Consider the following 23,043-nt stretch of genomic DNA (forward strand, 5'->3'; position numbering starts at 1 on the left):
GTGGGAGAGGGGGAGGAAGGGGGATGAAAAGAGCAGCCCAGGGACTGGCGTCAGTGGCTGGGTTTTCCAAGCCCCAGGGCTGTGCAGGGAAAGGGTACAGAAGTTCTACACACTGGTTTGTCCTAAATAAAATACGTTTGATACTACATATATCCAGGTTTATCTTAAACCAGGTTCTGCAATTTTAAGACAATTTTGTGTGGATGGAAATTGTGTACAGTTACCGGTTTAGATTGATTGCCAGTCACTGAGACTGGGTCTGTAAATGTAAGGTCAGCACTGGGACGTGCTAGGTTTAAACTGGGCAGCCATTTTGAACCTGATTTAACCTCCCCAAGTGTCTGTATTCAGCCTAAATGGTTTTCCAGTACAGCTATATAGGCAGAACTTCCTAATGGTTTTACAGCATATATCATTGAAAGAGTTTTTTGCGGGTGTAGTTTATACCAGTTCCCTGAATGAAATAAGTATTCTAAGAAAGTAGATTGTGGTGGTGTAACTGCATTCACATTAGAACTCTTGCCAGCATAGATAGATAGGTGTTTTGGTTTAGGGATTTAGGGCTTATTTTTAAGACTGATGTAGCTGTACTGAGAAATATAGATATGGATCAAGTCTTGATTTTTATTTTTGCCTTCTAAAACAGGGTTTTCATGATCCTTTGTACCAGTGGTTTCCAAACCGTGTTCTGTGGAACCCTGCGTCTCTGCAGTAGATCATCAGGGGTTCTGCAAACAGACCAGCCATAGCAGGCCAGGAGGCACAGTGCAGCTCTGTTGCTGAGCTGGGTGATCTGGCTTTGTGTCAGCTCACATGGCCCAGGCAGCTGGGGGTAGGGGGTCCATGGTAGAAGAAGTGATGTGAAAGAGTTCTGTGACATTAGGAAATTTGAAAACCACTGCCTTATACAAATCAGCTTTTCATGTTACATGGAAACCCTTTTTGCTGCATCTGTGAAGAAGAAAATATTTATATCCTTTATATGAGAAAAGGTAACATGAGTAGTGGGTGCTTTCTCCCTCCTTTTGTCCCAGCTTTGAGAAATTACCTCTGTTCACAACAGTGCTAAAGCAAGTGCTTAAGTTCCATTGAAGTTACTGAGGTTTAAGCATGTGCTTTCCTGCTGTTATGGATTGGGACAACAATAAACATTCCTGTGACATTTCTTTCTGGTAGCAAAGTAAACAGATCCTTGTAAACAAATTTTAGCTGTTGTCCAGGTCATTAACCATCCATCAGCCTTCCTTGAATAGATGAAGCACTTCTGTGTTTCTATATTTCTCCTAAAAGGCTGAAAAGAAACTTGGGTACCTGTTATGGCTCCCAAGTGGTTAATAGTAGTAATTTGCATATGTAGCAGAAGGCTTAGGGGTATCAGCCTGGTCATGAGCACAAATTTACTTATTTAAGGGTGGGGATCTAAAGACTTATCATTTGGAAATGATTATAGGTAATTTTTTCCTATGTGGCAATATACACTAGTTTTAAGAGTTTGAGAGAGTGCACAGAATGAGAAATAGGAAAAAAACATGGTAGCTATTTCTCCATATTCTTTTGAAGGGGGGTAATGCACACAGAAATTTTTTACTGTGTGCACAGAAACATTTAGTTGGGCACAGATATAATTACTAGGCTATAGCACTTTTTCTTTTTTCTTTTTTTTTCCATTTCTACCTTTGCTTGGCTATTCAAGCTTTGTGAATATGACATTTTAACAGTGTTGGCTTGTGTTGTTACTGAAAGTTTCTCAAGGACTAATTCCAAACATAATAATCCATTAGTTTAGTTGAAGCTATTCTGAGGTTATTGCTATAGCAACAACTTCCGGGTTAATGTTTATTGCTAAGAGAAATTCCTAAGGCTATTTGTAAATGGTTTATGTCGGGTATGGTACAAACAAAGATGAAGGACAATTAACTTTCAAGAAACTATTGCCAGGAAGGTTATGGGCCTGTGCATACTACTATTGGAGTCAACAAGGGTTTTGTCCCATTAACTTTGCATGTAACAACAAGTGGGTGCTTAACATAGCTGCACTGAAGTCAGGGAGAGAATTTGTACATTGGATTAGACTTTATATGTTTGAATACATTTGTGTTTGCAGGAGTCCTTGCATATTTTTAACAGAATTACAATGAAGTAAGCATCTAATTAGAAATTTTAGTATAGATTGTCAGATGAAGTAGACATGTAGCTTTGTTGATTTCAGGGGAACTATTGTAATACTATCCGTAATGCCCCCCTTGTACTCCAGTCAAGATAAGGGACTACCCCCCAACCCCAATGCTGAATTGCGGGGAAAAAACCTTGTCTTGGATTTAAGCAAGTATGGTAGTATATTGGTGAAACTTTTTAAAAGCTTCTCTGTAACAAAGAATGAAGATTTTATGTTGTGCTTCTGTTTTCTTTGAAGGGAAGATATTGCAATGTTTTCTTATTTTGGGATATGCAAATTACTTTTCCTTTTATTTCAAACAGAATGCTTTCAAGAAAGTGAACATCTTAAGGAAAGCCTTAAATGCTGCCTGCTACATCTCTTTGGAGCTATTGTGGCTGGCGGACAGGTAAGGACAATATTGGAAACTATTATTAACTAACTTAAACCTGTAGAATTCAATTTCTGTTCAACATATAAGATCTGTAGTTTTGGTTTTATAGGGTATTCATTAATATAAAAAGACAGAAAAGAAGACTATCCACACTTAAATGTGAATTATTTCTTCACTTGCCTTACAAGGATTGGAGGCTCATTGTGCTAGGTGGTATATTAACACTTCCTTGCTGTTGGAAATTGCATCATGTTTTATATACATGCAGCTGTGCAAGCTTGTATGTGTGTGTTTGTACATAGTGCATATACTTTTAAACTATCGTGACAAGAAAGGGTACAGGAAATTGGACTGAACAGTTTCAAACATACAGTTATAGTCTAATATTGATGCATTAAATCCCAGTATACAAATAGATGTAACTTATGTGTACATAACCAGATTTAGGGAGTAACTGTATCAGTGGGAGGTTCTCATTGATTGGAAACTATAGATTCTCAAAGCACAAGATTGTCAGTAGACTGAGTCAAATTGTACATGAGTCAGTAAAGTACCTCTGCTGTACCAAGAACATGTTTTTCTCTGTTGGCACAGTGAGCATAATGTTCTAACCTAGAGGACAACTTGTGTGTGACCATGTGCCAAGAAATTTAGAAAAGAATATAAGAATAGACTGCAAATGCAATAGGCCTCCACTAAATCATCAAGTTTAATATTTCAGAGGAAAGCTTTTGAAGTGTACCTGTGCTTCATTGAGGCTTGTGCTAAGGTAGTGTAAATGGCATTAAAAGAATAAGTGAGGAAGACTAAGAATTATACAAATCCCTGAATTGTATTTGATTTAGATGCAAACACCCTGTGAAAAATTTTTGGGGTAAACTTTGGAAAAATGCTGTTCTCTGAGCATCAGATGATGCTACACTGTTGTGCCTGCTTTCTCAAAGTACTCAAGAATTTGTCACGAGTAAGCACCATTGCTGTTTTTTAGTAATTGATTATCTTTTGGAAGTTTTATTTTCTCTGTGCAACTCTAGTCTAGTAAAATCTGACTGCAAATTGTAAGAACATATTATCTTTGTTGGCAGAATAATACCAATTTGAGTTCTATCCAATTTAGTCTGTAAAAGGTTACCAGAAGACATTTGAGAATATCTATATGGCACAGTGTGGTCCTGTGCAAAGGTTCCTAAAGTAGTTCAGAAAGAGTGAGCTTGAGTGCTGGAAGCATTATAGCCATGTTAGTATGGTACTCTGTCCTACAAAAGTTGTGTGGGGTACAAAAATTATGAAACTATAACTAAAATAAGATTCCATTTAATCTTGAAACTCGTAATAACCCTTTGACTGAAGAATATTAATGTAAAACCAAAGAAAGGGGTAGAGAAATGTAGAAATTGAGATTTGGAGGGAGCATTAATCATCCACATTACATACAGTACAACAATTTCAAAATTGTATAAGAATGCCAGGAGTGATAAATTGCTTATTTGATGTGCAGTTGCACATAATACTATTTATTTATGTGTTTATTATATTTATATGTCCCTCTTTCAAACAAAGTTTCAGAGCATCTTACAGTAAGACAAAATAATTTATAAAAATGTAACCTATTAAAATAAAACTAACAAAACAAACTCCCTGAAATACCATGTGCACACAAATCTAAAATGGCATATACAAATAGGTCTGTTTTCAGTTGCTTGATTTGCCTTGTCACTCGCGCACATACATTTTAGATTTTTTTGAAAATTTTGTTCAGCATATTGACTTGTTTTGTTTTGTTTAGGTGATCTTGTATACATGTATCAATAGTCTGAGTGCAAGTCCATTCATTAACAGGTTTTATTCATTTTATGTACATTATGTACTCATGCTATATAGAGGAAAATCCTATTTTTTCCCATAAATGTTCTTATTGAAGCTAATAGTTCTAATCAGGTTATAAGAGGACCAGGCTTTGACCTATAACCTATGGCGATCAACAGAATCAAAGATGAATATTGAGGTACTCTAACAGTGATCTTATTAGTACCAGTTTTAGTAGAGTTCAAAGTACTTAAGTCAGGGAATTCAGAAATCAGAGTTGTCATTGTAACTATTTGGAAGGGACTTGATGCTTTTGATTTAAGGTACAATTGTTTTTATCATGTATTTCAGAGAAATGCTCTTCAGGCAATATCTCCTGCCACCATGGAAGTCTTGATGTGTGTTTTGGCAGACTGTGATACCTGGGATGATAGGAACCCTGAGGAAGTGAATAGGAAGGCAGAGCTGACTCTTAAGTGCCTGACAGAAGTAGTGCATATCCTTCTGACCAGCAGTTCAGACCAGCGACAAGTTGAGACCAGTAGCATATTGGAGAACTATTTCAAATTACTTAATTCAGACCATTCAGCTTTGCCTAACCCAAGAAGATCTAGACAGTGGGAAAGCAGATTTATAGCACTACAGATCCAAATGCTCAGTGAGTGATACATCCATGTAATTCCTCCAAATCGGCTTAGTTAACATTTTAAAAAAGAAATAGAACAAGTAGAAATGTAATTGTTATATGAAACAGAATATTTCCTTATAATTTAAATTGATTCAGACACATTCCATTTTGCCTTTTCAAGAAAAGAAGTGAAAAAAAATTAAGACTTCATTAAAGTTTGGCATGAGGATGTTACAGTAAGAATCTTTTAGGTGCAAGAAACCCAAAAAAGAAAATAAAGATTAAATGGTCTGCATGTACGCTAGCCTTTGGTAACAGCTTATGTGCAATAGTATTTTAAAGACTGCAGTTAATCTTTGTCCCATGATACAAGAATAACTGGTGTATCATATACTTTATTAAGGTTTTGAAGTTGTTAGTGTTGTAAAAGGAATCATTAAGACAATAGCTTTAAAAACATTTACTGTAACCTATTTGGTTGGTATTAATTTTTTTAAGTTGTTGAAGCAGAATGTGAAAATGTAAACTAAAACATCTCAGTATTTTGAGAGAAGAATGAGATGATACACGATGCTGGCAAAATAGGACTGCGTTGTAATGTTGAGGCATGATTTGCTAATGAGGAAGCAAATATGAGCATGTGTGTTAAATACAAAAAACATGCTGCTTTATGCTTGTAAATGACAGTGATTTTAATCAGAACCTAAAGGCAATTGAAGATGTTTGGTTGCTGAAACTTCATTTCTGCTACATTTAAAATGTTCTCTAGACTTGTTGGTTTATGCACCAATTCACTTACTTTCATCAAAACACTAATAATATTTGACTGTAGTTTGTAATACAATGTATTTTGTGTGCTATGTGTTTTTCTTTTTTAGCAAATGGATATTTTAAGGAAAGCAAATTAAAAGATTAATGTACTACTTGTCTGATGTATTTTTTTATTTTTATAGACACCATCACAGCCATGTTAGACTGCACAGACAGGCCTGTTCTACAGGCAATTTTCCTTAACAGTAACTGCTTTGAGCATCTCATCCGCCTCCTGCAGAACTGCAAGGTAAATTTCTATTATTAAGAATATATTCTGTCTTGTAACAAAGTGCTTCTTGTGACAGTGTAGCTACAGTAAATACCTTTGTAATTCATTCTAAATTAGACAAAATTCTACGGAGTATACACATGAACAAAGTCAAGTCCTGGTTCTGTTTATTACCGTTGTCTTGGAGAATGTTTCAAAAGTTTTGAATAATTAGAATTTAATGAAGTAGACATGCTCCATATCTTCTAAATATATTTAAAGCAGAGACTGCTTAATAGATGTGTGCAATTTCGGCTTTCTTTACATTTTTAGTTTGGTATCGGAATTGATCTTTCCTACTATGAGTGTGTCACTGAGAAGTTGCTTATAACACTTACCAGATGGAGGGCTGAATTCTAATTTTAGGGATACATTTTTTTGTGTGGTGTTCTAATTTTTTTTATCCAGTCTGGTGTTCAGTTACAAATATTTCAAACTACTTGGTTGCAATTTCAACATAGCTGAACTATATAAATGAACCTAACCTGTTACAAAAATGCTATCCTTGGATGCTGTCTTCTTTTAGATGGGACATGATGTTCATATTTCCTGTGAATATTTATGCAGTTCCAGTATTAATCCCAGATGTCAATTAATTGTAAGCCAGTGCCTGCCACTGAAGTTAATTATGCTGTCCTAAGATTCATTTTCCTGCAACAAAAATGGGCATAAACACCATCAGCCTTTTAAGAGTTTTGTATTTTTTCTGTTGATGTGTCTGTATTGAATGTTTTTAAATAGTTTAATGCCAGCCACAATATGTGAATTATTGTCCAATGTTTCCTCTAGCTTATGAATAGGAAGTATTTTAAATACAATGTCCATGTACTAAGTATTGTCTCAGTTAGCTGTGATTTATTTTAATGAGAAGCAAAATCCCTGATGCCTTCAGGAGAACCATACAGGGGTTTTACATAGTATTTGCAGTTTTAACTTCTGGTTGAAAATACTGTTTGGTCTTTCCATATTGTTTCAGCATCCCTCTAGGAACATACTCATTTCTGTACCTTTCACTCTTTACTAGGCTTCTGTAAAATAATTATTTAGTTTCTAGCCTGATTCTTAAACTATCAGACTACAGGTGATTAGCTGATTCATGTGGACACTAGCTCACTTCTAGGGTTGAAGTTGTATTGACTTCAGGGAGAACCGGAGCAGCCGGTTTTATTTTTTTGTGCGTGTGTTTCACTGTACAAAATTGTCACCAGACAATTGAATCATACCCTGTGGGCATGTCTAAGTGCATTACTTCTCAGTAAATGGAAATAGACCACTATCTACGTGTGCAGGTGTTTAAAGAGCATTAACTCGGTGTGTGGTCTAGCTTGTGACTATAGTTAGTCCCAAGTTGGTCCACATGCACAGTGTTACTGCGCAGTAAGGTGTCTGCATGTGCATTACCATGCAGTAATTAATCAGGCATAAATTTGATACTTACATCATGCAAGTTGGCGTAAGTCGTCATAGTTACTGCACGGCACAGGCATGCACATGTAGATACGTGCCTGTACTGCACAGTAATTTCAGGTTACTGTGCAGTAAATGTGCACATGTAGATGCACCCTGTAATTTTCACTACTTTCATGCTGAAGTGGTTCTTACGTATTGACATTTTGTATACAGTACTACTTAGCCTTTTTTAAGACAATGACACTTTTTTTCCCCTTCTAAATACAGTACAATTCTCTTCAAAGCCAGACTGCAAAGATTAAGTCGGTTTGAGGCTGGCAGTTTTTGTGCTGAACACCTTTGGCAGCCAGGCAGAACTTGTTAAACATACTTTTTTTTCTCATCTGTGGCAATCTGCCAGACTTCTGTATTCACTTGCATGGCCCTATTATGGATAATAGAATCAGTATACCAGAATGGCATTTGACACACTAGAATAAATTGTCTTTACTAAGTCTGGACAGTTAGAGGCTTTCATGGAGGAGAGTGAATAAGAGCTGAATCACAATTTACTTCTGTTGGTGTTTTTCCCAGAAGTTGAGTGTTAGGAGGGGCAGTTGCACATATTACTGATCTTATCTCAAAATTGTCTACAGCTTTTCAAATCCTCTTTATCTGCAATTCACTTAACCTTAACTGAAGCTTTTGTATCTTATGCAGAGCCACTTTCTTTTCATTCTGCTTTGGCTATGCACCCAGGCATTAGCTCTGAATTGATCAGCCAGTTTAGGGATTGATCTAATACCTCATTTAATTGAGAATTATGGCTGTCATCTGTAACGTTTGGGTAAAAGGAGGTTGTACTTGGATACTGAGAGGGGTTTATCTCTATGTTAACAACATCTTATGTTGCTGCTTCATAAATCTAGAACTTTGTTATTAGGTATCCTCCTTAAAAAAGGAATAGGTTTGGGGAAGGGCAGTGATCATTATGCCTTCCTGTATGGCTGCTGAAGAAAACATTTTTAAGTTAATATTCTTCAGGGTGAAAGAATTAAGGGCAGAGGGAGCACTGTTTATGAGCATTTTAATACATGTATAGTTTCTAAATTTGATTTTTTTTCCCCTTTCTACAGATCTGTTATGGACAGTCACACAATAACAAATTGCAGTCACTTTCTTTTTCACACCGGTCCTTATTTTCTGCTCATGGTTTTATCTCCAATTGCTAATGCTATAACTTCCTAAACATATTTATAGTTATTCTTCAGTGTCACCAGGGATTTAACTGATTTAATCTTGACAAATGCCTTTCAAAGTGATCTGTGTTTTTGAAATGTGTTCTGACACATCTGTCATACAAAGTAGCATATTTGAATGTGTTAAGTGTTTGCCCTTGAATACAGAGTGAGATTCTTTATTATGAGCATACTCTCTAGTGGGTGTGTCTACACGTGCAATTAATTTGAAGCAATAAACTCTGCAGCAGTTTGAGCCAGAGTAAACTGCTTCTGGGCACAACATCTACATATCTGTTTAATCACAGTTAATTTTTCCTCTGCAAGATAGTACTGTCCCTGATAGTACCATTTTACAGTGACTCCACCATAAGATAGTACTGTCCCCGATAGTACTATGTTTAGGCAGTGTTATTTAGTTTGCTATAGCTAATACTGTTGTGCATGTAGATGGTGATGCTTTACTCTGCAGCCAATTAGTCTACTCCACAGTAAAGCACACATATAGACATGGCCAATGAGTACAACAAAAAGTGATTTTTAAAAATAGTTTCTTTCAACTCTGTTTTCTGTTGGGTGTTTTCTCTGCCTTAAGTTGGCACTCCTGTGTTTCCAAATGTCCTTAAGTTTTTGATCAGGAAACCCATGCATTTCTAAGAGTCTCTTGAACATCAAATTTAAAAAAGCAGAAGAGAGCAAAGCTTTTGTTTTGAATAACGATATGTCTCCACTGCAGTCATTTGAAGAGCAGAAATTGCCACACTGAAAAAATGACTGCAACAAGCAAGGGTTAGCACTCTACAGCCTGCAGAAGCTTTAGATCCAGTCTTCAGACCTGGGGTTTTGATGGCATTTGGTGAAGCGGTGAGGCCATCTCTCCATGCTGCCACAGGGACAAACACCGGCTGTGGGAGCTTTCCCTGTGTGGGAGAAGTGCTGGCTGTGGGCAATTTCCCTATGCCTCTGGAGAGAGGAATGGTGGCAATGGCAGAAGGGTCTTGGTGCCTCTCCCCATTGCTGACCCAGGGTGAATCATTCCGGCCTGCAGCTGGAAAAGGTTGCCTACCCCTGGCATAGAGATAGCTGTGTCATCTCGGGCATCAGTGACTGTCTAGCCATGGTAATGTTTACCTCAGAGCTGCTGTGACTGTAATGAAGACAAGACCTCAGTTTAAGTTCCTGAAAATTTACCCTTCTCCATCCTATCTTGAAGATTATATCCCCAGCAAAACATCTGCCATTGTTACCTCAAGATTATGAAATCTATAGCAGTTGATACCTGTACTCCTTATAGACAGTAAAACTAAATTAAAAAGCTAGGAGACATCTGTATGCTTCTCTGTGTCTTTCCCATTATTAATGCTATACAATCTTCTTTCTTTAAAAAAAAAAATGTAGGAGTCTGATAACCTCCTATCCTGCATCTTGCTTTCCATTAATTTAAGAACACTAAGTCAGTAACAAAAACAATTTATAATAGCACTACTTAATTGTCTCAGCAATGACATCTGTTGATCTGTTTCTGAAAAAAAAAATCTAGTAAATATTTAACAATGGTTTGGTGTAACCTTATTAATAGAAGAATTAATAAAAGACTAATATACATGTGGCTCACCCATGTAAGATTTTGCAGGTTGTATATGAAATATAATTTCATGGCAGCCTTCCCAGCTTTGACTGCTGGCAACTATTTAATGCACCTCTTTCCATTATTTTTGTCTCTGTTTCTAACAGCTGTTTTTAAATGCTAACAATAAAGTGGCAGACAAGAGTGAAAAAGACCTTGCCAACAAATTACTGACAGAAATGAATGAGGATCAGGTACCTACACAACTCACATTTTGCTTCAGTTGAAGTTCAGACACAGTCCAGTTAGTGATAAAAATGATTCCTATACTTCACCTTAACCATCCTCCTTACACTGCTGCAGCAAGATGAAATTATGTTGCTGCACAGATGAGTATTTGTTATCACTAATAACTAATCTTTTAACTGTACAGATAGGCTTCAAATTGCAGACTTCAAAAACATATTTATTCCCTGATGTGCAGCTTTTAATCTGAGGAAGGTGAAGTACATGAATAAAATCGAAATATCAACACTATCAACCTGGTGGTGATTTCACTTTTTTTCTTGTATGCTTTTTTTTTTCTTAGCACTGTGGTGTATTGGGTTCTGGGGCTTTGTTTGTGAATCTCTATGGTTGTATTTAATGTTCTGATTCTGATTCTGTGCTTGTTTTGTCAAGAACAGATGTTCACAGTACAATGGACAGGCTGAATCTGGGAGGTGGGAAGAGCCTGTTTTGAGTTTCCATTAGCATAATGGAAAACATCAAATGCAGATTCTTATTGTATTGCTTGTATTGCTTCTTATATCAGCATAAAAGGTTTTACTGAATCAGAGATGCTGCAATGCTAAATGCAGAACTGCAGTCTAGAAAACCTAATTCTGATAAATAGCCAGGGCTTTTTTAGAAACTCAGTGTGAGGGTAAACATATAAACATTTATTCACCTAATGTTGTCTTCTCATTTTGACTTCTCATTGTCCAAACATGTCTGATATATGATACTATTTCAGTGGCTGTCATGGAGTCTGTTCATTTGCACCATTCTGCCAGTCAGGTTTATAAATTGCTCTACTGGTAGAGTAGTACAATATTTTCTGTTCATAAAGCAAGATGAAAAAAATCTCAAGATTCAGAAATATTCACAGAAAAAAAAGGGAATGAATTTGTAGCTCAGTTGGTCTGGAAGAAGTGTATTGACCACCAGGTGATATGATAGTTGATGAAATCAGTAGACTGTACTAGTATAACTTATCACTTCTGTGTGTTGCTCTCTTGTGCAGGAATCTGCACTAAAAAGAAAATCTGTCAACCCCAAGCTGGTTAAAGGACTGATTACAGAACTTGAGTGTTCTGCAGTGCACATCTGCTAAAAGAATTTGTTTCATTTCTTTTCCTCCCTCCCTTTTGAGGTTGTCCATTACAGCATGAGGAAAGCTTGTAAGTTTGTCTGTTAGACTGTTGATCTGTAATGTCTGTGAATGCTTCTCCTCTCCTGAAGTATGTCGCTAGTTGTCTGTCATTATATATCCTCTCTTGTAGGTTGGGCTGTAATGAAATCCATGTTGATGGGATGATGATTTTTAAGCATGTTTAATTAATTTAACTCTTGTTTTCATCCTGACTGAGGTGCACAGGGTATCCAGCAAAGCAGAATTATAGTTAATGTTTGTTTTTAATATTTGTTTCTTGTGCTGTCAGGTGTTTCAGGGGCAGCTAGACTGCTTGGCAGTTTCTACCATTCAAGCCCTTACATCGGTGATGCACAAATCTCCAGCTGCTAAGGTATGTATACACATACGCTGATCTGTTTATGGTAGCGCTCATCTCCTTTCTTGTTCCATTTTTTAAAATATAAAATGTTAAAGAAATGTTTTATTATCAGCATCCCTGGACATCTATATTGTCTCACTTATACGATTTGGTAGAGGAAGAATAAGTGGTCAGGTCATGCTTTGCGGTGGCAGTCCTGGGTGCTATATGGATGCATTGTAGACAAGTATTTAGATCCTATAACATTTTTTGTGGAAAATTTTCAGCATACCATATTCCCCCTCTTACACATGCGCTCTTTTCTATATGCACATCACCTACAATCCTGCATCTGCTAAAATATTTATGCATTTAATTTTTTGAGCATTAGTACATAAAGCAATACAGAAATAGTGTATTCATTTAGCAGGATTTATTTGCTGTTCATTGACTGATAGAGATTTTACCTGTTTAGGTTTCATAGTTTTTGAGAGTTGTTTTTCAGTGTAAAAGTAACCAATTTTAAGAATATTTTAAAAATATTTTTCCATTACACACATTTTTCATATGTTGTTCTTTCAGAAAAATATTTCATTCAGATTTGTCATTGAGTACTTCACATGGTGAACCTGTACTTGTTTCGGTTTTTTCAGCTTACGTGCTAGTTCACCTTGAAGAAAATTGTTTTGTAATAAATTTGAAAGGATATGGAAATATATGAAAATGGTTATGTTGTTACATTTTTGTATTGTAATGATTAACAGTTATATTAAAATTGGAGTTTTTTATGGTGTAGTGGTAAGTAAAATGTAGCCTTGCTTTTTAGGATATACTTCTGTTGTAATTTGCCTGCTAGAATGAAAACTTTTATTAAGTTATGGCTTCTTGAAGCCACATATAGAAAAAACAAATTATATTGATTTCTCTAGGCGTTGGATCAAGATCTGTGGTATTTTTATAAAGGGTATCCTAACACCTGAATTCTTTTGGCTCTAGTATTTTGTTAGATTAAATCTCATTAAGGCAGATGAGCCATTTGAGCCTTCTTTTCTAATGAAACTCTTTTTTTAATCTTCAGGAGGTCTTTAAAGAACGGATTGGTTATGCACATATATATGAGGTACTCAAATCTCTGGGTCAGCCCTCACGGGAGTTGCTGAAAGAACTTATGAATATGGTAAGATGGGCTTATTTTGAATGTTAACCAGAAGGGTTATGTCTCTTGGATAGTTTTTTGTAACATTATTTTATTTCAATAGAACAGTAGCTCATGTTTTGAGTTCTCTGCTCTTTCCTAGGCTGTTGAAGGTGATCACATGTCTGTTGGACTGTTGGGCATTAGTAATGTCCAGCCCTTATTGCTGCTAATCCAGTGGCTTCCAGAACTAGAGTCACATGACCTACAGATCTTCATCTCAAATTGGTTGAGGCGAATTTGCTGTATTAACAGGCAGAGCCGTGCAACATGTGTCAATGCAAACATGGTCACCTGCATCATTGAGACATTAAACTTCCACTCTGCCCTCCACTGCACTTGTGCTGAGAACATGATTGCCCTTCTAGGTTCTTTGGGGAGTCAGTCAATGAGCTCTGAAGAACTGCTTCAACTAATACGATTGCTGAGGACTGATGAACCAAAAGAGCCTCACCCTTATGTCATCCCTGTGATGCGTGCAGTTCTAGCAATGGCTCGGAAGCAGGGCCTGGACAGTGCCTTGCAATATTTTGACTTATCCCATAGCATGGCAGGAATTGCTGTGCCACCTATTCATAAATGGCCAGGCTCTGCCTTTTCTTTCAATGTTTGGCTATGTCTTGATCAGGACCAAGCAACTCCTGGCCTTGGCAGCAAGGGTGGCAAGAGGAAGCAACTGTACAGGTATACTTGCAATGATTACTTTGTGTGGTAGAACAGTTCTGGGTAATTTACTCCCTGTTACATACTTGGTACTAATATTCACATTTATATAGCACATTTCATGCCAAAATACTATTTGTTTGAGTTTGTAAATGGCGGTTGTTATGTTGTCCCAGGGCCTTCAGAATAAATTATTCCAGCCACAAGTATGGGAAGGTGTTGCCAGACTGGCAGGCACAGATTGTCTTGAAAACACAAAGTAAAACTCATCATGTATTATCATGAGCTGATTTAACAGGCAGTAACTTAAGATTTACACATGCTGATTCACCATATTTGCATATCTCACAGTGATTGCTTTAGCCATCCACTCTCAAAGTTTAGTTTGCTACAGGAATAATAATACAGACTTACAGGACAGGAACACCCACTTCTATAACTGTATTCAGGTTAAATCAGAAGGCTAAAATACTGCCTCCCACAAGGATTGCAGGATGCTTTTTCCTATCTGTAAAAACGGGGGAAATGGACCACTTATTGGGCATGTAAACATGTATTAACATGTTTCCATAGGGTCTAACAGGTCATAAAATGCAGCTAGTTCTAGTGAAAACTGCAGCTGGAATTGCAGAGGATAATGTCTAAATTTGTACTTGGCCAGGACACCAGAGTTAACCCTCTTCTTTTGTGAATTATATCAGGAAATAATACCTTCCCTTTTAATGACCAGAAAGTTCAGGCTTTGATTTTATTTTTGAAAATCTAAAATGCTGGGTTTCCAGTAGCACAGCATCATATAACATCATGTTGGATTATGAGCACAGCACTACTTGGTGAAGAGTGCCATCTGCTGAACTCCCAGCACCATTTCTTGTATATTTAAATCCAGACCCCTTCAGTTTTTGAAATCTGATGGGATTACAACATAAGATTGAAGAGCTGCATTTGGATTTGGGTTTAATAATGCTAGAGTAGTAGTATTGGTCATTAAACTGAATTCACAATGAGTTGCGTCTTCTAATGAGTTGATGGAGTTAGTGTATTGTATGTGATACCGTATGTCTGCTCACTGGTTAAGGATTGCTGTTGGAGATCTTGGGTTAAGATAGCAGGGTGTCGAGATGGATGAGTAAGATTACAATTGTTACTAAAATGAAAAATATTTTTAAGCTTACAACTGAGTTAAAGCATGAAAAGACTGACCTTACTGCTATCTTCATGCTTTGTGGTCTCTGTGCATGTTGTAGCTTTCATTTCGTAGGAGGATTATGCATTGGTAGAATGCAATATGATCATAGACAAAATGTCTCTGCTCCATAATAATACCTACATTGCCTCAGCTGCAAGTCTAACAGTATTTCTTAGTATGTCTTGAAGACTGCATTAGAGTTTTTACATAAGAAAAGCCAACAAGCCTTCCTATTATAGATAAAGCTTATATTGGTATAAAAGTACATTGCTGATGTAACTTATGCTTAGGTTTGGCAAGCGAAATAAAATGTACTCACAAAAGTACTTGTTTGCCAGTTTAGGGCATGCCCTAGGGCTTTTGTCTGTATCAAAATTTTGCATCAAAAAACCCATCCAAAGCCCAAACTCTACAGCAGTAGTTCTCACCCTTTTTACAGTCAGAGCCCCCCTCCAAAACCTTTTTTGAATTTGACAGCATCCCCAGCTGAGAACCAGTGTTGTACTGCCTCTGCTTACCACAGTGGTTCTCAAGCAGGGTGATGTCATATACTCCTGCCTATATATTAGGGTTATCTGATAAACCTTAAGCAGGCAGGCATAAAGGCATAACTAATGAGTTGTGTGCCTAAGCAAAACTCTGCTGTACCCTGTGGGGCTGCTGGGTGGATGGGTAGTCTTATCTTAATAGCCCTGGATGTCCCTGCACTTGACCCCTCCAGCCTGGCCTGGCTTCTCTAGCCAAACCATGCTGTAGCTGGAGCACATGCTCTTCCTCATGTCCACCATCATATAAAGAGGAGGATGGTTACCAGCTTTTTTGAGAAACTTTGTGGAATGCTTTTGGCTTGTTTAGTATTCTTTGTACCTATGCTATTGACTTCTCTTTGTTAGTTTTAATGAAATGGCCCATTGAAAGTCCTTTTGTTAAATAGTCCATTAGTGGTGATTAGAATGGTTTCAGCTGTGCCAATTTTTGCAAGTTTTATTCTGAATTGTTGCATAGCTAGATTGTTTCCCAAACTTTATTGCACTGTATTCCATTTTTTTCCCTTCATTCTGTAGCTTTTTTACAGGAAGTGGAATGGGGTTTGAGGCCTTTATTACTTACTCTGGAGTGCTGGTGGTTGCTGTTTGCACAAAGCGAGAGTATGCAACAGTGATGCTACCAGACCATTGTTTTTGTGACTCTCTCTGGGTAAGACCTGCTTCTTAAGCTCACTTGGTTTAGGACAGAATAACAAGTGGTTTTAATCTTTATATTGCATAAGGACAAATTCCGATTCTAAGAATAGGGTACAGTCCGTGTAAGTAGTCTGTACTTATTTAGCTCTTAGAGATGTGTTATTTGTATGTTTATGCCAAAAACTTTTTCTAGTTTGTGTTAGACTGTTTAGAGCCTCTGTGTGTACATCTGTGTGTCTGTCCTTTTTAACGTTAAATCTCACGGAATATTAATGTCAGGGAGGATACTTGGATGAGTTAATTAGATAGGGTCTGTAATGTTTACTATGTGTTTTATCTATGGTATGTCATGCTAATGCTCTAGATAGTTAAGTTTTCCAAGAACAATTCTTACATGCAACACGAGTGTGCCTTTGATTTCCTTTTTTAAAGAAGGATATACACAAATGAGCGGATCTTTGGGATGGGTTTTGGAAGCTGGGATATATTTTAGGCTCTTGTTATGTTTATACACTATAATTGAGTTCCAAGTCAAAGACTTAGAAAATACAAATGTGTTACTATGTTGCCATTCTTCTTCCTTCCTATATATGAGGATTCTCTTATTATTATGAAAAGAGTAAGCTCTCTTTTTGTGTACATTTAAGGAAATCCTTGACTGAAATAAAATCTTCCTAATTCTGACAGAAAGAACCTTTAAAATGTTGCCTAACTAAACAAAATATTGGCAAATTATCAGGAGACTAGAGAAAGCCTTAGCAAGTTTTTTTGGGGGTGGGTGGGAGGGAGAGTGGGGGAATCTTTTTTTTTTTTAATACATGCATTTTTGTATTACTTTTTTTAAAGAAGTATTTGATTGGTATTTAGTCTCACCTTCCAATTATGCTATAAAAGTTTATTTGCTGCTATGATTTTTGTCATTCATTTCATAGTGAAACAGTTGAGTAGTTATAGAATTATTTCACTGCTTTTTAATAATGTCCTAATTAATTCTTGTTGTTATATTGCTAAACTAGCACAATATAACTATTGTTCATGTGCCTGGAAAAAGGCCCTTTGGTCAAAGCCTTGTCTACATTTATGTCAATGGACAGCAGAAGGTATCTGCTCCACTCAGATTTCCTGCAATGAATGAAGTAAGTCAGTCCTTCTCATTGTACCTATTGATTTCTAAAATTATCTCCTATAAAAATGTTAAATAAAACTGAGAACTAAAATGAAAATGGCTTGTTGGTGATTTAAAAAACCATGGTAGAAACCAATTAGCAGCTATTGCAGTTTAAAAATATTTAGGTTAGTGTAGCTCATCCCCAGTATGTTTCTTGTTCAGCAGTGGTTCATCTCAAATACAGCAGCTTAAAAAATAAATAAATGTTGACCAAGAATTCTTTACTGATCCCTTTTCAGCAGGCTATGTAAAAGGAGTTTATTCCAGGTTACATGTTTTTTTCCTCCTGCAATCAACTGAGCATTATCACAGTTAGCATCAATGGTCTCTCTTTTTGGCAGTTTTGCAGCAGAAGATATTCTGATGACGCACAACAGAAAAATAGTTCCCACAGTTAGAGGTTGTTCTCTTTAGTACTTTAGCACTCAAAGTGAGAGTAATGTTGTATAGGCTGTTATCTGTGCTGTCCTTGGTTAGTGGATATATTTACAGGAGACAACAGTTTATGGTGGTGTTAATCTGATCATTTCTACAGGCATGAATCAAATTCACTTGAAAAAGCACCAGTCAACAAAACGTCAACATGATTTATAAAAATAAATGATACAGAAAAATAAAATATGTGGATGTTCTGTCAATGTAGTCTCTCCTTTTTGTGAAACAAGTCAGTGTTAAACCTGGATTACAGTATTATGAAGTTAAATCACTACTCTATTTTAAAATTTAAAGGAAAGAAGTTAGACAAGTTGGAAGGCTGTTTTGTAGCTGAAGGTTATCTAACATCTATCTCAACTCTGTAGTTAATCCCATAAATTATATTACCAAACAAATCATGTTGCTTATATTTTGCCTGGACCGTCATGGCTACAGTGGCACTACAATTTTCCAGTCAGACAGGTCTGCCTTTAATATTTCTTGGATTTAGTTGAACTTAATCCCATTTTTATATAGTTGATTTTTGTGGAAGTCTTGGGGATAGTTGATATTTTTCTGCAGCATTATTTAATATTATTTTTTCCTTACACTTGCGTTTCCAGCCATTTACTTCTTGTTGCATTGGTTCAGCTGGTCAGAGGACAACTACTCCACCTCCATCTCAAATACCAGACCCACCTTTCTCCTCTCCTATTCTGCCTCATCGATCATCGCTAGGTGGGATTCTTTCCCCAGCAAGCTGGGGTGGGCTACTTACAAAACCAGAGCTGATCACCAAGATGATCTCAGCAGGAACCCAGGATAGTGAATGGGGATGTCCAACATCTCTGGAGGGCCAGCTTGGGTCAGTTATCATCTTCCATGAAGCACTCCAACCCTCTCAGGTGAAAGCATTGTATTTAGCAGGTAAGTGGTCATTGTGTTGATAGCATTACTGAGCTCCAGTTATGGGTCGGCACTCCATTGTACTATACACTGTTCAAATGTATAAAAAAAGATGGGACTGATTTAAAGAATGTATCATGTTGGTAAGAGTGTGCAGGTATAACAGTTCTGTGAAAATATAATTAATTATTGGCTCAGTTTCTAAATCCCTCTGATTTTTAGCTGTAAGTTAAACATGTATGTAATGTGTATAAACTCCAACCATGAGTCTTTTCAAACTACTTCCCAACATACTAGCTTGTAAGTGAAACTGTTCAATTTTTCTTGCCTTCTTTAAGTCAGTTAAAGATAGTTATTCATCTTTGAAGATTCATCTTTAGGAACTATATTAGCAATTAAAGGAGGATTTTTTTCTCCATAACTTTTTGATAATGTATTTCAAGCATATCTTAAAAACTGAGGAGGGGTGAGGGACTTTGCCTATATGACCATAAGGGGTGTGCGAAACAGGCCCTGTTTGATTTTGGATTCCTATTCGGCCTGAATCAGCAACAGTGATTCGATTCATTGATTTGGATCAGTCCCAGATTTGATTTGGCCGAATCCGAATCTGAAGATTCGATGCAGATTCAGAGAATTAGCATTTGAACGTAAACGCAGCTTTAAATGTTTTTTTTCTACATACCTTGAGGTACCAGCGCAGCTTGTGATTGATGCTGTGCTGCGGCGGATGGAGCATCCCACAGGAGTGCGAGGGGGCTCTCCACAGGCTTGGCAGCGAACCTGGGTCTCCCAGGGAGTGTGCAGGGGGGACCCCCTTATGCCCCCCGGGCTCAGGGGGATCCCGGGTATCCTCTGAGACTCAGGAGGCACCAGTCGCTGAGCCAGGGAGGTTTGGGGAGAGTCCCCAGTGTGCTCCCTGAGGGACCCAGAAGTGGAACTAAAGTGCTTCTCGTCTATTTCTGGGTCTCTACCGAGCACGCTGGGGAACCCCCTGCACTTCTGTGGGACGCTTCTTGCGTCCCAGAATTGCAGTGTTTGCCAGCCACCTGCTACCTAGAGGTATGTAGAAAAAACATTTAAAGCTGTGTCTATGTCCAAATTGTCAAATTATTCTGAATCTCTCGGAATCGATTTGGAGGGTTCCGATTCAATTCAGACAGATTAAAGGGTCCTCTGATTCAATTCAGATTCAGAGATGTGGCCACCAAATTGGGCCAAATCTCTGCTGAATCGAATTGGGGGCCAGAGCTTTGCACAGCCCTACCAGGTATATGGTTCTAAGTGTCCTGGAGCTTTAGCAGAGTGTAATGTATATATATTTTATCACTAATATTAAGATCTAGTGTGTTCTTTAAAAATATTTTTCAGGTCCAAACTGCTTGACTCCATGGAAACCCCAAGAATCTGAAGTAGCAGATCTGCTCAGTAAAGTGCTCCTTCACTATATACCCAAGGTAGAAATGAACACATGATTTATTTTTAAGGACACATTCTAGACAGTAGTTCCAAAAGTGGACATACCTTAAGAACATATGAAGTACCTTGCTGGATGCACTGGTTTATCTATTCAAGAATACTTTCTCTGACGGTGGCAGAAGTGGATGTATTAAAGGAAGAGCGTTAAACCAAGTACACTATCTAAAGCAGGGCTATCCAACTTCTGGACATCTGGGGCTCCCCTCCCCCCTACTGGTCCCATTTGCCAAGCAGGCTTTCCAGCAGCCCCTTCTCACCATGCTACATGCACAGCTTACTCACCTACTGTGTGGTGCATGCAGCTAGGGAGGAATGGTGGGGTTGTGTGGCTGAGAGGGAGAATGACTGTGCATGTGGCACGTAAATCTGGAAGAGGAAGGGAGTTGGGCTACACAGCACCACTCCCTGCCTACCCCTCGTCCCCCCAACTACATGCACCAGCCTGCTGCACTGTGGGCAGTCCAGTTTCCTACTTTGCCATGCATATAGCTTGGGCACTTCAGCTTCCCTCCCAGCCACCACAGGAGGAGCAACTGGGGGAGAGGGTGGGTGGTAGCCAGGCAGGAGCCCACAGGCTGCATGCTTACCCTTCAGGGACTGTATATGGCCTGAAGGCTACCGATTGGACAGCCCTGGTCTAGAGTGATCTAGAGTAATTTGTCCCATAGTGCTCTTCCTGGCATTCACCATCATTAGTTTAGAGATATCAAATAATACATCTCTGACTTATGTTCTTAAAATACAAAAATGTATTCTAGGTATCCTATGTCATTGAAGTCTTGCCTTTAGTGTTACTGCAATGCCATTTTTTTTCTTACTGTATTATGCCTTATATTTTATGTAAATATATACAAGTAATTCAGAAACTTTAAATTTTTCAGCAGTTACGTTGAAGCTGTTTTTTTTCCCCTCCTCTTAAAGGCCTGCAGAACTCCAATCTGCCTTGACCTGTCCACAAATCTTTTACATGGAAGGTTAACTGGAAACAAAGTAGTGAATTGGGATATCAAGGTAAATGCATAGTAAATCGATGCAATGTGATATAAATGCATACTGGTTACTTGAGGAGTGCTAGAAGTTGCCATTGTATCAGAAAGTTGCTGGACAGGCTTTTTTCCCCAAGAATTAATTATAGAGCTGTAGCAGAGTTGCAGTAAATTTTAGGAAAAGTATGGAGGAATCCTACTAAAAGTAATCATGAATAATGTTTTAAAACAAAATTTAAATATTAAAAATCTGTGGTGAGCAAATGCCTTCTGCAGAATTGGCCCAGTTCATATATTGTGTATTTTGAAAAAACTTCAAGAATACTAGCATGCTCTATTATTGCCTAATAATATTTTAGTATTCAGCATCAGTCCTTTACATCTTTAAGTGACTTATGGACATAAATTAATATAGTCTTCCATGTAGACCAGTTCTTTTCTCATGTTCCTTTAGCTTCATAAAATACCCTAAGCTAGCAGTCAGCAACATTTCAGAGCCATAGGCCCAACCAACCCAGATCAGGTGCAAGGTGGGTCAATGTTCCTTTTTAGCCACCACCACCACTGCTGCTTCCTGCTGTTGCTTGTTCCCACTGCCTGGCTGTGGTGTGGATGCAGCTTCCCACTGTCCACCTCCAGCGCACTTCCTCATTGCCAGCCCCAGTGTGGGCAAAACCACCTGCCACCAGACCACCATTGAAGCCAGTGAGTCAGATCCAGTTGCTTGTTGGCTGGATGTTGCTAATCCCTGCCCTAAAGATCTAAGTCCTGCAAATCACTGGAAAAAGAAAGGGATCCACTTAGCGTGCAGCAGTTTTAGCTATTATGTTCCTGTTTGTCATCTTGTTCACTAATTTACCCACCAGCCAACTCTGTAGCACAAACTAATTTCAAAGGTTAGAATCAGACCCAATGTATACATGCGTAACTCCACTGATTTCCAGTGACTGAGCTGGAATCTTTTAGTACAAGCTAATGAACAATGCCTTAGAGAATTTCTTAGTTTTGCAGGAAATACCATTTCACAGTATTTTAAGAATGAATACTTGAACAAAGAAAATGCGAGCTCTCTATAGCAAAGACAAAGTTCAAACTTTTTTGAAAGACTCTTTGTCAAGAATAGAGTACATATAATCATAGTTATTCTCCACCGGCATGCCCTTTCCTTTTCGCAAGAAAGTATTGTAGGAGTATGGGCTTTGTGCAAGTTGGCAAACAGTTCCCTTTAAAGTACAGGCACTCTTGCTAGTTAATGGGGTAATGTGATTCACATGAACGGTTTGATAATGATATAATGTTGCTATCCTTACCTGATAGAATGTGGGTTTGACTCCACTGCCTCTGTGGGAATTTATATTTAGCAGAAGTCTGTTGAGCTGAACATGTGTAGCGTTTGTTCTGAGGGAGAAAGAGAGTAAGCACTTACCTCCTGGGGTCTTTCAAGAAGCTCCAGAATGAGGAGAATGTAGAAAGATGGTTGTGAACACCCTTCTTTTTGGCTAAAGAGATGGTGCAGCTAATGCTCTCAGACTTCAGACATGTTTCCTGCTTGTAAATTATTAGGCTTTAGCTTGTCCCCATGTGAAACATGACTACGCTTCCTCATATATTTACCCCAGGTACAAAAATGGCCTATCCTAAAGCAGCATTTATTTAGGTGTGAAAAATAAAGGCTTTTAAAATTGGATTCTGCAGGCTGAAGACAGGGACATTTATGAGGAGGTATGGGGTTCGGAGCAGCAATGAAGGAACTAATGGCAGTAAAGAGATGGGGAGACAACAGGATGAGAACACCTGTCCTTTCTCCTCTTCCCCCCCCCCCCCCCCCAAAAAAAAAAAAGCTTCTG

At 37.9% G+C, this 23,043-nt stretch overlaps 1 protein-coding gene across 2 annotated transcripts in view; it reads left to right on the plus strand.

Annotated features, from left to right (window-relative positions):
- NBEAL1 (neurobeachin like 1) overlaps positions 1 to 23,043 on the plus strand; it is a 127,924-nt gene that overhangs the window by 40,303 nt on the left and 64,578 nt on the right. Inside the window, exons 7-18 of one of the 2 annotated variants that reach the window (XM_019553749.1) lie at positions 2,479 to 2,564; positions 4,707 to 5,013; positions 5,937 to 6,043; positions 10,426 to 10,512; positions 11,962 to 12,045; positions 13,091 to 13,189; positions 13,311 to 13,891; positions 16,124 to 16,256; positions 17,260 to 17,379; positions 18,449 to 18,752; positions 20,103 to 20,188; positions 21,132 to 21,221. In XM_019553749.1, coding sequence (XP_019409294.1) covers positions 2,479 to 2,564; positions 4,707 to 5,013; positions 5,937 to 6,043; positions 10,426 to 10,512; positions 11,962 to 12,045; positions 13,091 to 13,189; positions 13,311 to 13,891; positions 16,124 to 16,256; positions 17,260 to 17,379; positions 18,449 to 18,752; positions 20,103 to 20,188; positions 21,132 to 21,221 — 2,084 coding nt within the window. The remainder of the gene's footprint in view (positions 1 to 2,478; positions 2,565 to 4,706; positions 5,014 to 5,936; positions 6,044 to 10,425; positions 10,513 to 11,961; positions 12,046 to 13,090; positions 13,190 to 13,310; positions 13,892 to 16,123; positions 16,257 to 17,259; positions 17,380 to 18,448; positions 18,753 to 20,102; positions 20,189 to 21,131; positions 21,222 to 23,043) is intronic. The other variant, XM_019553750.1, reaches the window with a different exon arrangement.

The sequence above is a fragment of the Crocodylus porosus genome, unplaced genomic scaffold (assembly GCF_001723895.1).
Source record: "Crocodylus porosus isolate Cpor-Errol unplaced genomic scaffold, CroPor_comp1, whole genome shotgun sequence".
Taxonomy (NCBI): Eukaryota; Metazoa; Chordata; order Crocodylia; family Crocodylidae; genus Crocodylus; species Crocodylus porosus.